The 13,809-nt window shown below is 44.6% G+C and overlaps 1 protein-coding gene across 1 annotated transcript in view; it reads left to right on the forward strand.

Annotated features, from left to right (window-relative positions):
* The first annotated feature begins 8,740 nt into the window (after window positions 1-8,740).
* The window catches only part of LOC142576324 (nose resistant to fluoxetine protein 6-like), a 100,843-nt gene continuing 95,774 nt past the window's right edge, over window positions 8,741-13,809 (forward strand). Inside the window, exons 1-2 of the mRNA XM_075686406.1 lie at window positions 8,741-8,865; window positions 12,016-12,339. Of these exons, the coding sequence (XP_075542521.1) occupies window positions 12,057-12,339 (283 nt within the window). The 5' untranslated portion in view covers window positions 8,741-8,865; window positions 12,016-12,056. The remainder of the gene's footprint in view (window positions 8,866-12,015; window positions 12,340-13,809) is intronic.

A 13,809-nucleotide genomic window follows, 5' to 3' on the forward strand; every position in this document is an offset into this window, starting at 1 on the left:
AGCGCCCATGCGTACGGCCAGAGCCGGCCAGGCCTTTTGGCTCGGTGCTCGAACCGCCGTGCGCCGTCGTGCTGCGTCGTGAGGCTCCACTTCTCGGGGGCCACTTGGCGACGCCGTGCGCGGAGACGTACAGTGAGCCCACAATATATAGACAATGAAACATAGGTGCCACATGACTAGTCAAACGGCACTTATTTGTGTTGCGCAGGCTTTCTTTCGGGCTTGTAAAAAAGCCTGTGCAGTGCGGGTTGGGCAACAGAAAGCTGGATCAGTAATTTTTCAGGATGGTCTACAACTTTATCATTGGCACTTTTGCTCTGAATACAATACTTGATAAGTTTAATTATTAGTACCTAATTATTAATCGGGCCAAATACAAAAAATAGTCTGACTTGCTCCAATTGAGCAACGGCAAACACTTTACCTTGGTTCTGGCCAGCTACGTGGCACTTGCATATATTTAAATTTTAGCACAAGTTGCATGGGACACGTGGTATGTATGTGGACACGTGTGATATACTCCTTAATTAGTGTGTGTATATGCGACTCATTGGTGCTGTTTGTACTGCATAGTCATGTTGATGTCCAGTCCACTGTGGTCCGTCATTATGGTTCATTACTAAGACCTTGTCGATTGACCAAGCACCGGTTTACTGCATGGCGTGTTCAAGTGCCATATTAGTCGTGCCCCAGTACTCGGAAACGGGTTCTGAAGTTAAGCATTGTTTTATTCGCTATGCTGTACTGTCTGCATTGTTCCACTTTGTCGTTCACTTAGCATATATGTAGTCGGATACAACTTTAGTCTGCAGTGAAGCCCCGCTCATGCCCTCATATCCGCCAGCCATTGCTACTCCACAAGGTTGCAAATAGTTCGTACTTCAAACTTTCTCTGTTACCTAAATAAGGGGTAACCGCAAAAATAAAATTATAAGCGCGTAATTTTATACGTTTTCACTCATCTATTATAGTGAAACGGTGAAAGCCTAATTCTTCATTGAACTGAAATAAAATGCTTGCTTCGCTGCAACTTGTCAAGTTTCACTTCAGTTGGCAGTGAAGTTTCACGAGTAAAACGGGCTCAGCACTGAAATGAACTGTACCGCAGACTTTTGAAGAGCGAAATGCTCAGACTCCGTACACTTTATCCATGCCTGTTGCACACCTCATCGGTTCCGCCGATGAGAAAAGACTCAAGTACAGCAGAGGCTCCGGAGGTATCAAGTACAACGCTATTTTGAAAAGGCCGCATGACGACGATTGTGTTTACTTCTGGGATCGGTTGGCGGAGTAACACAATCCCGCGCGGTTCGTGTGCCTTGGGTGGCAACTTATGTTTATTTCTTTTTTAAGTTGTATCCTACATTGATAATTTACAACATTTATTGGGGATGGAAACACCGTCACTTGCATGCAGCGATCATAAATATATATAATTCACTCAGTAACCTAAATTAGGCCAAGCCACAGTCACTCGTCGGAATCCGAATCAATAACAGACGTACGCAGCAGCGCTTATAGTCGGACTCGCGTTTAAAAAAAATGAGGCGATAGTTTCGCCAGAAAGGCGAACGAGTATAGCGAAGTATAAAACAATTACACGAAGGAACGTTCTTGTATAAATCCGCGCAAGGACTGCACCCGTGTAAGGGCCGCACCCCTAACTTGACAGCCAATATTAAAGAAAAAGAAAGAAGAGAGAAGAACCAAACCGAGAAGCAATCGCGTTCGGTGCGCTGCATGATTCCGACCACGCTCAACAGCGAATTTTTGCGTGCAGCGTACTTTCACGCATTGCTACTAGAAGGCAATGTCAACTCAAGGTCGCCAAAATGAGATCAAATGGTCCGGTCCCTTGTAAGGCTCGTCAAAATCGCGACAAAAAGTGTGGCCCTTACGCGAGTCTACACGTTAGCTATATCGGCCATATAAATTGTAGCAAACATTCGTTTAGTAATTAAAATAAGAAGTATAATGCACGGACCATGTAAACCTGTATGTGTCTCACTGGATGATCACGAGCACTAGCTATCACAACGCTGGCATTATGAAGAACGTTAGCAGCAGAGGCGAATGGCTCGTAAAGCCGTGCGATTCACCACGACACCAAAAATTAGATTCATCATCATCATCTCCTTATTTTTATGTCCACTACAGGGCAGCCTCTGTCAACAATCTGCAATTACTCCTGTCTGCCGACTTTGACGAAGCGATCTGCAACTCTGCAGGGGCGTGGGATGACAGCCCGGGTTAAGGAAGACAGCGCGCATGAAGTTATTACAGCCATCCCTGCTCGCCCTTTATCATTGCACCCACCAATCATTACCCACAATTTTAGACAAGGAACGCATGCCCCGTAAGCGTCAGCTACGCACAGTCATTCGCAGCTACGGCAAGGCTAGAGGAGAAGACGTGCGCTCTCCTTCCTATAAGCGCGCGTTTGATCACGTGACCTCCAACTAACGCGAATATTCAGTGCGTGGGAAGACAATGCCCATCAAGCCACCATCCCTTTCGGATCATTTTTACGTGCTTTTTCACGCACCCACAGTTTGTGGGTCGCTCATTCATATAGTTTTTGTACTTTACACGGAACATCAAGGTGACGACAACAGAGAAAATTTGCCTGGAGTCTCGTTATAATTTGCTATCGCAATAAAGCGAGAAATAGAAAGCCTGCGTCAAGCTCCCTTCTATCGCGGCTGCGAACGTCGCAGTATACACCGGCTACAAACACGGCATGAGCAACAACTCCGGGACCTCCTCCTGTACTAATGAAAAAAAAAAAAGAAACGTTGAAGCCAACAATGAGCACGTCGTTTATCGCTACTTCGTATATTAGCCGGGTGGTGACACTGCTTTGAAGTTTTCGCACTAGCTCACTGTGACCTCATGCGCCCTTTTTTTAAAATTTGTTCGGGCCTAGTTAATTGTTTCCGGGTAACGATGGTCTACATTCTATCTTGAAGGAACCGATAACTGAACTCAGGAAGTTTCGAGAGCCTTTACTGCATCAAAAGGGCCCAAATACGAGAAAATACTTTGAGATCCGTGATTTCACATTGGCGTGCGCGAGGCTCAGGATCGCGATTCGGTAGCGATCCCTCCCGCTCGATTCTGTGCCACCCTTCCATCGTTCATGGCCGCCTGATCCCAACGATAACGCGGGCGTAGTGTCGCTCTGACCACTGATGAAGCACCAAAAGGAACAGTATCAGAAAATGCACTGAGGGCTACAAGATCGCGGCCCAGGTTTGGGCGCGAAATAAATAAATAAATATAGATGTATAAAAAATCGAAATTTGGTTTTAATTTTCCTTTCACGCCTATGATAAACTTCTTTCCACTAAAATAATGAAAACACAGCTTGAAAATAAAACACCATCATCCTAAGTGATTTAGCTTTGTACTAGACTTGGGAGCCTATACGCAGTAACTCTAGTCTGTCCTGTGGGTACATGATGAAGTCCCTTAAGCTTTTTTTCGTTTCACGATAGGGCTCTTCTATCGTTCCGTCTCCCTTCTACTCTCGGGGGCTAAGGCAATGTCTTCTTCATGGGATAAAATAATATACCGCATAAAAAGAAGGCCGGAAGAAGAACAGCAGGGCAGAATTTTCCGACAAACAGTGAGGATTCGTCAATGCTGTGTGTTGTCTACCGCGGCTCACATGAGACTATACGGAAACATATCGGCTCATGGCTGGGAAATCGACGATGTGAGAAGCTGGCCGCACATGCCGGAAGATAACACAGCAAAGAATAGAAGAGTAAGCAAATGCGTTTTCTTCACTTGACAGAAAGGTTAACCACAACAGTTCCTTGGGACCATCCCCCGTATTGTCCCTGTGTATGTGAGTAGCACCAGTTGTGCACTCAGACAGCCCGCGCGACGAGATTCTCTGGAGAAAAAAACAAAAAAAAAGCATAACCACCTTCCCGAAACACGTCTAGCTAATTCCTGTACCAACTATAGCTTCAAAGCGAACTCTCCTGAAGAGTGTTTGAATTCAGAGAAAGCTTTAGCTCGGGTCCGACTTCGATGCCCCCTATTCAAAGACGTAAAACGTAGAAATACTTTTCTCAGATAACCACTAGGACGACCTTAATGAAATTTATTGCATTTGAGAAAGAAAGTTAAATTCTAGTGACTGATGGAAGAAAAATTTTGATCGTAGGCCTGAATTTCAGGCCTGATTGAAGGCCTGAAATTGGTAAGTTTGGAAAAAAAGGTATAGAAACCCGAAGTTTACAAATTTCTATCTCTGTACCAAGAACAGAGATGCAGTTCTGTAAACTGCATCTGTTAGAGCATCTAAAGCGGACAAATTTGATATATCAATTAATATCTTACGTGAATTTACTACATTGTTTACAAGGGTTTTGCAAAAGTTCTATTCACAGATTAGTGATCTATTTGAGAGCTATGTACAACCAGGGTGTCTACCAACCGGGAAAACCGGGAATTCTCAGGGATCTTGAATAGACTGGAAAAACTCAGGGAAAACTCGGGAAATTGGTGCTTCTATCAGGGAAAATTAGCTGTAATTTTATTGAAAGAGAACGAAAGTCGCAGTAATGCTGGCTCGAGTAACAGAGAGGAATCGTAACGAATTGTCTTTGACGCCGCGCCTTTGGTTGGAGGAGCTGCCAGAGTACAGTCAACGAGCGACTTTCCGGACGGACGGCTTCGCAGCACCACTACGCACCCCATCGGGTCAATGTATAAGAAAGTCTGAAATTTCGGACACAAGAACCCTTCGCCGTCCGATATTCCGGACTTTTTGCCGTGACCGCAGGTCCGAAACGGCATTAATAAAAGCCACAACCGCCGACATTTCGATAAGCTCGCCACCTCGAACCGGCACACTCGCACGCAGATCCGCTGGTAGCCGTAGCCACCACCGCGGCAATGCTAGGCTTAGCTGCTTCGAGGTTCGGTATTAAGCTTCTTGTCGTTCTGTGCCGTGTTTTAAAGCGAAAACTTTACTGGCCGCGACTTGCGATTTCGCCGAGGCGGTGCTCCGAGGAGGCACATGACGTCACAACGCGCGCCTCACCGCGGATATTTCTCTCTCTCTCGCTCCCTAGTCACTACTGCGCATGCGCCACTAGTAGCATCGAGCCACAGGTGTTCCGCCGCTGCGCAGCGCCGCGCCTATCCGCCGCTCCCGTTTGGTATGACGTCACACCGCGTTCCTCGTCGTTGCGCTCGCCTCCGCTCGCTTCGCCAGCTGCCTCGCATGCCTGATAACATGTCGGAGAATTGAAAAGGAGAGCTCGCGTGCGCCGCAACCACAGTTGAGGCGGCAGTATGGACGGCGACAATTCTGATAAGCAGGAGGAGGCCTGGAATCGACATCGGAACGAGATGAAGAGGAAACGAATTGCCCAGAAAACAGACGAACAGCGCGCCGAACGACTGGCTGCGCCGCAATATAGCTAGACAACCAGACTAACCTGAACTTGCAATCAAGATTAAATAAGGCTAACCATGCTATGCCTTAGCTTTCGCTTCGTATATCCTGGCATAGCTGATCTATGCCACTGCCAATTTTCTTTATTGAAATAATTAGCCGCTGTCAGCAATGGCACCGACACCGCCTTTGTGGTCGTCGCGATTGGCTTCGAAGTTCGGAAAGCACGGCGCGTTGCATAATGCCGGTTTCCGAAAGTCAGCTTTGCCTCATTACAGCAGTGTTACGCTGTGAAGCATACTAAGTGTGGGAAGGGGTAACTTTCGCGGGGCACAGTATGCATTCCTTAATTATGCACGCGTGCACGCTCCCGTCACAGTGCGAGTACCAATATGCCTAATAAGTGTACTGGCAGGCCTTAAGAGGTTTTACGGGCGGGCCTGTGGCGACTTGAGCCCTTAATGGCTGTAAAAGACATGCATTCATTTTTTCGGATGCTTTCACGGCCCCTAGGGAGTCCGAAAAATCGGACGCTGACTGTACAACTGTCCAAGAGGATGCTTCAAATAGTCCGCGCGGCGAATGCGCAGCCGAAGGAGAACAAGACGACAAAGGACGTACGCATTAAGAAATGAACGGGAAAGGAAGCATGCCGCCGCTTTTTTGAAGGAGCTTGCACTCTAAAAGCAAAGTGTTGGCTGACGCCGAGATGCAGGTGCCCCTCATCCAAGCAAAAAAAGAAAAACTCTTTAGAAGATTGAAACGCAACACTGAGGCGTTGTGCGCGGGCTGAGAGTATGTCAGAACAGTTCAAATTGACTTACCAGCTATTGCGAGAGAATCTCACTTGTGATAACGTTCGGGCCTCAAACCAATTAGCTTGCTATCAGTTGATGGAAATAGCTCATATTCGAAAATATTTGCTTCTGTGTGCATCTCTTTTTTATTCCTATTTGAGAATGTTCGACTCGATTTGCAATGGGTTTTACAATTTCTTTCGAAGATATTTCATTCACTGTGAACCCTACTCCTTACAATTCAAACTGGATTCAATTGTTTTGCTTACATGCTCACTAGAGAGTGACACCATTAGGTGACATGATGTAGGGAGTCGTCTTGACATAAAACAAAGTTATGTGTCACTCAGGGAATATTGCAAAGGCACTCAGGGAAAACTGGGAAAACTCAGGGAATTTGGAAATGTCAACTTGGTAGACACCTTGGTATAACAGATAAATTATTTACGCTTTAGATGCACTATTAAATACAATTTACGGCATTGTGATATCGTCTTTCATTGTTGAGTTAGAGTTGTAAACTTGATAGTTTCGTTTTCTGAAGAATTGCTATTTTCAACAATCGTTACTTAAAGAAATGACGCTCTAAATCGAAAATTCGCTACCAACAGTCATAAAATTTACCTTTTTCATTGAAATGCACAATTGTCATCGAATTTGGCGCCGCCATTGCCGCGCAATATGATTTCTCCTTTACCATGTATTTAGAGAGGTGTCCTGGAGCTAAAGCTTCCTCACAAGTGAAGAGAAGGTATATATATATATATATATATATATATATATATATATATATATATATATATATATATGTGTGTGTGTGTGTGTGTGTGTGTTTGTGTGTGTGTGTGTGTGTGTGTGTGTGTGTGAATTTTTTGCACAGAAAAATTTAATTGCTACCGTCATGCCTCCCCTCTCTCAAGTCAAATAATTACAAAGCCGATCACTTAACATCACCAATCTCGTAACTACGCCAATCGTCGTAATTACTTTAGGACTGCACTGTCTTGTTTTCGGCAGTTCTATATGCGGCGATGCCGGGAACGCGTGCATACAGGATAATCACTGATTAGATAATTGTTAAACTAAAATTTCCGAATTAACTTTCCAACGTATAATTAGAAAAATGTAATTGCTGAATTGAAGCCTGTCAGTTGTCTATACGTATGTTCACTTAACAGAAATCCTGCAACTTAACGTCAGTTCGAATTGTCCTTAAACTCACAAAATAAACTGAATATTGACTTAGCCTCGTCCGACATTGCGACATTCGGTGACAGAAGCCTTGTGAGAAAATGAAAAAGTAGGACGCCGATGCAGGGCTGATCCGCAAGTTCGAGACGATATTCACGAAGCCCTCGCTAGCCTGAATAGGATGCTAGGGGTTTTACGTGCGAAAACAACGATTTGAATATTGAAGCACCCCGTGCGGAGTGGGGGACTCCGAATTAATTTTGACTACCTGGATTTCTATAACGTGCCCCCAGTGCACGGGATATGGGCGTTTTTGCTTTCCCCACCCCCTACCCCCTATCGAAATGCAGCCGCCGCGGCCGGGATTTGATGCTGCAATCTCGTGCGTAGTAGCGCAAGAAAGCCGCTAAACCTCCGCGGCGGGTCCTTGCTAGCCTCCAGATACATATATAGAGGGCGTGCTTTGAACGCTGATCGGCTTTAAATAATTCTGAAATGTCAGTACGTATCCTGAGTAAGTTTAATTATAAGTATGTTCAGCGTACGTATCGTTTTGTTTATCAGTGATTATCACTGATTTACTCATCGCCGCCGCTAACTTGAGCTGCCGGAAAACACTCGGTATTGTAAGCGCTGCGCGGTGATAAAACAATGTGGCTCTTCCAATTCGAATCGGGTAGCAAATGTGTAGTTCCGTGGATTCGTTATGCCGACGGAGACGACTGTGAAACTAAACTAGTATATTTCTTTTCTTGTTTTTTTTTTCGGTGCATGCAATACTGTGAAAGATGCAATTTCTGTCAAGGAGCGCATGTTTCAAATGCATCTATATCCTTTTCAATGCTTCTATTTCACAATATAGCAAGTAATGACAATTCCCTCTTTCTCTGACTCTGCACGCGTGGTTATGAACAAGAGAGAGAGAGAGAGAAATAGCCCCATTCAGCGGCATACGTTAAGTGCACACAGAAGAATAACTCAAACATACGCATACATAGAGTTTCCGCAGATAAGTGCTGCCTGAACTTCTGTGCTACTGTGGCTCAGTGCGCGGTGTTGTGCTTCGTGCGTGTCGTTCTAGAAGGAATTGATTGACAGTGCATTCTTCGTGAGCCAAGCTCAGTTTGTTTGAGCAGGGACTGACCTTGCACAGCGCTGCCGAGAATCGGGCCTTCGACACGTATTCGACGCACTGCCGACCTCCGTCGCGAATGATCATCGGTCATACGCGGTTTCTGTTTGAGTAGCTGCACGGCCCCACCTATACAGAGCGATGCATGAGCTCCACCGTGCGATGAGCGGCGTCATTTTCCAGCGCACATAGTCTGGTGCGTCCGAGCTGAAGCGTGACGCCGATGTCTGTTCTTGTGCTGGGTGTACAAGGGCTCGCCATCAATTAGTTTCGGAAGCGTGGCGGTTTTGAAGGACCTGGTCTTTTCTTGTCACCTGACTTCCTATCAGGTGAGGGTTCGAGTGTGCCGATGGCTTTTGAGTCAAGGCTGTCACGTGCTATAAGCGCCTCGGTTGTCGCACTCAATCACTGCGCGTTGCAAGACAGTCCGCCGCAACAGAAATTGTCATTTCCAACTAGAGATTTCTTCAGCTTGAATACAAAGTATAGTACTTGGTAATAGCAAAGTCATTCCATCGCGCTCAGAAAACATCTGTTCGCTTCGTTCTAGCCTTCTAAGCTTTATGATATACTTATTGAGCAGTACACTGTCCTACATTTTCCATCCCTCAATTCAATTAATTTTTATTCCACACAAGTATGGAGTGTGCAATTTAGGTAAAGAACCTGTCCGAACCTGCCACAGAGTTTCTCACTATAACACCTAGAGGGAAATCTGGCGCCACCGTCTATGGAAGTTTCTTAAGGGGGCACCGTGCCGTCATGGGTATACTGTACTAGATTAGTGTACTAGATTACTATAGTGTACACTATAGTGATGGGAATGACGGTATATGTGTCTGCGAGGCTCGTGTTGGCTGTGTTGTACGAGGCTTCGTCTAAAACGTGGATATGGCTACACAAATAACGCGTTCTCAAAGTAAAATCTTTATAAAATGTTTCCATTCACGCATATTACATCTTTACTCACCTACAATGCATGACCAAGCGAAGAAAAGCAAGAACAGACGACAAACTGTTTCAAAGCGATCGCGAACCTTGTCGTCTGTCCTCCAACTTTAGCGGCCCGCTGATACTTTTTACGGATCAATAATCGTACACGCAATAACAAGTTCTCATAGTTAAACAAAACATGTTTTTGCGTAATAATAAAACCAAAACAGCATCTCCTGGGCTGCTTTAGTAGAAAATGAATCATTGTGACAGACGGAACGGTGCTTGCCAAGCGCATCTTCAAGGTGTACTGTCTCTACGAGAACGATGCCAATCCGAAGTCACAATATACCGGCATTCCCATGCATACGACAGCGCAGCAGCGCCAGATTTCCCTCTAGGTAATGTAGGGAGAAACTCTGTGGAACCTGCAGCTGTAGAGTCATGGCTCCATGATAGAAGTGCCGTTGTACACGCAGGTATCGGTTTACGTACGCACAACAGCAGTGACCACGGGGCAGTTGGGCTGCAAGCTCGCTCAGTGTATCTTGTTGCGGAATAAAAAGGAAAAGAAAGGAGAAAAGACACATCACGGACATAAAATGTCCGTGACTGTAATATACCAACAATACATGCACGTTTGGTAAATATAATTTAACGCATCTCCATAGGTTTCCACGAAAAGAACCACGATCTCATTATGAGGCACGCCGTAGTGGAAGACTCCGGAATAATTTCGACCAGCTGGGGTTCTTTAACGTATACTCCTAAATCTAAGTACACCGTGGTGTTTTCGCTTGTCGCTCCCATCGAAATGTGGCCGCCGTGGGCGGGATTCAATTCCGCGACCTCGTGCTTAGCATAACCCCAACACAAGAAAGCAACCTAAGCAACCATAGCTGCTGCTGGAACACTTCTAAACATCATTAAAAGGAAATATACAAATGAAGGTATTAACTACACGATGATGAAATTAGTGTTTTGTGGCGCGAGGGCCCAGTAGGATCAAAGAGCGCCAGACTAGTAAAGATTAACTACGTTATTGCGTGAAAATGTCTTAAGAAGAGTATGATAATTACGTTTCCTTCGCAGAAATGTCTATATCAACTGGACCAATTATTTTGAAGTTAATCGCGTTGGAGCTCCTGCAGACACCGCCATTCATTGTTCAACCCTCTGCCTGCTGCCCGCATTGACTATTTTGTACGTTTAGTTTTTCCCTTGAGCTGTGATTGTAATTTCCTCTCCAATATTGCTGTATAATCCACATCGATCGACGCATTTATAAACAGCATCAGTGGCGTCCTTGTAGTTTAACAACTCGACAAGAAATGTGTTTAAACAAATTGTTTCATGGTGCAGCTGTGATAGTTTTTTTTCTCTTTGTGTTTGTTGTTTGCTGTTGCTTTCATCGTTTTATTTTTTTCTTGGTTTTCGGTGTACTATAGTGCTGCTTTCGTTGCTTTTTATATTTTCCTGTTTCCGTTTTCCTAATACGTGTTTTTGTTAGCCAAATATAGATAAGAGCTACCATTTTGATTTGATACGATCATTGGTGTTGCTCTCATTGTAGCAGTACATATTGGGTGTTTTGTTTTCTTCTTTCTTTAGAAGGCCCAACATTTCAAAAAATGTGCCTGTGGCAGGTAACACAACTCTAACCCTTGGTCTAATTACTCGATGAGGCGGCCATTACTACTACGAGAAATAAAAAAAATGCTTCGTTCAATAATTAACAAAGTTATGCTAATTAACCCTTTGAATAATTACTTGATGGCACAAATCGAAATCTACAAATTATGTCCAGTGAGTTCGAAAGGTGTATCCCCTTGGAACGAATGCTCAGACTGCAACACTTTCGAGATGCTAATTTTCAATGTGTCCGACCAAATGCGTTGATTTTCCAGTTAATTTTGTGTTTCAATGCATATAACAGCGTTTTTTCAAAAGAAGTAACTGGAACGCCAATGCATTTCGTCGAACACTTTGAAGACTAATATCTCGAAACTGATGCAGTCCTGAGAATTCGTTCCAAGTGGATACGCCTTGCGAACTGACCGGCTCTAATTCGTAGATTTAAATATATGCCGCAAGGAAATTAATTAAAATGTTATTTGCCGTTAATATGTTGCTTATATAATGAACCATTTTGATTTCTCGTAGTAGTAATGGCCGCCATATCGAGTAATTTAGATCAAGAGTTAGAGTTACGTTATTTGCCTAAGGCAATTTCTGAAAATTTTGGACCTTGTAAAAAAAAAAGAAAAGAAAAAGAGCACCGGATATATATGCACATGCGTTATTGTTATTCACTCACACTCCCCTGCATGCCCTGTACAGGGCTGACAGTATTCAAACATAAGCAAATAAAATATGAAATAAATAAATAAATAAATAAATAACCACGGCAGCGTAAATAAGCTTAGGAAATAGGTTTTCGGAATTCTGTGCGTCTTATAGTTCTGGTAGTACAATTTCGCATTAGTCCCACAGCGTGTAAGTAACTTTAGCTTCTCTTTTTTCTGTTTCGCCCTCTGCCACGACAGCGTCCCGATTACACGCAAGCGCGCACCGCCACGGCCGAGCCATGCGCTCGGCGCCCATCGCAGTGTGCGGCATGGCGATCGTGTGCAGCGTGCTCGCGCACGCGACAGGCGCGTCGCCGAGTCTGTCACCGGCGGACGACGAAGGCGGCAATGGCGGCGGCCCGTCCGACGGCGCAACTCCGTCCCTCCTCCGGGGCCTGGTGGCCAGCGTAGTGCCGGTGCTGCAGCGGTCCCTCGCGCGCTCCAACGTGTCGGCCGTGTGCACGGGGGCGCTCATGGACTTCTCCCGGAGGATACTCCAGATGGACATCGCCGCCTGGAGGTGTACGTACGCGCGCACGCGCCTATACTGTCGGTCGCTGGGCGCTGAAGCCCCGCGGCAACGACGAGTCAATGAAGAGAGCGCAAATTTTAATAATGCGCTAGCATGAGGAGTGTCGAAGTACTCGTGGAGAAAAGTGAATGAGTGTGGGAAGCCGGTTTCGGGATACGGAGCTTAAAGAGCGTGTATGTATGTATGTATGTATGTATGTATGTATGTATGTATGTATGTATGTATGTATGTATGTATGTATGTATGTATGTATGTATGTATGTATGTATGTATGTATGTATGTATGTATGTATGTATGTATGTATGTATGTATGGTTAGGTCTTCCTAAATTCGTTGCTAATAATGTATTATACCAGGAAGCGCGCCTACCTACTCTTCACACGCGATTTCGCATGCTTACGGTTCAAACCTACTTAAGAGCTTATGAATCTTCGCTACGACGTGGACAATATGCATTTATTAATGAACCAAATCCATTTTTTGAGAACACGTGGTCACGGTTGCATACCCCACAAGTTGTATTTGTGCAAGCACAATTAGCACCTTTAAATGTTCGCCTTAGAGAAATATTTCCGCTTGACAGGTCTCCAGGGTCGATCAAAATTGAATTTGCGGACATTCTTTCAAACGATGCGAAATTTCTGCCCACCACATATTTGAATGACCGTTTACAAGAATATTTGTCCCGTTTCAAAATAGATGTAATAGCGACTGATGCTTCTTCGTGTGAAGAGAATTATTATTATTATTATTATTATTATTATTATTATTATTATTATTATTATTATTATTATTATTATTATTATTATTATTATTTGTTTTGAACACATATACACATATACCCAGTTAACAGGAAAGGGAAAGTGACCAGCAGGCTGGCAACTGCCACCGGAAGGGGCACGACGCCTGCCTACTCTTCTGAAGGGAGGTGACAGCAACACAGAAATGGGAGATAGGAAGGAGGGGAGGCGAGAGGAAAGGAAGAGCAACAGGACAAATCTAAAGACTAAAGTAGAACACGCAGTACACTGCGCACGTTGTTCTGCCGAGTTTCGACTCTGCAGCCGGAATTAAAGTGACGCCGCGTCGAACAGCCACTAGATAGCGCCTGCGTTCTCTTCACTTGATGTGAAGAGAAGGCAGGCGTGGGTATCTACTTACTATCCCTCGAGTGGTCTTTTTCACTTCGCCTACCAGATTGCACATTAATTTGTTATGCCGAACTTCTGGCAATAGTTCTGGCCTTGCGGAAATTACTCCTTCATACTACAAGAGTTGTTATCGTCACATATTCTCTATCAGTATGCAGCGCACTTACTGCGTCTACAAAGTTGACAGCATTCAACACGTTTTATTCATTAGCTCCGCTTCACATAAGTTTAGTTCATATGGTATGGGTACCAGGCCACCGAGACATCCCCGTAACAATATTAATGAAATAGCCGATTCCTTAGCACGA

Source organism: Dermacentor variabilis, chromosome 3 (assembly GCF_050947875.1).
Source record: "Dermacentor variabilis isolate Ectoservices chromosome 3, ASM5094787v1, whole genome shotgun sequence".
NCBI classification, from domain to species: domain Eukaryota; kingdom Metazoa; phylum Arthropoda; class Arachnida; order Ixodida; family Ixodidae; genus Dermacentor; species Dermacentor variabilis.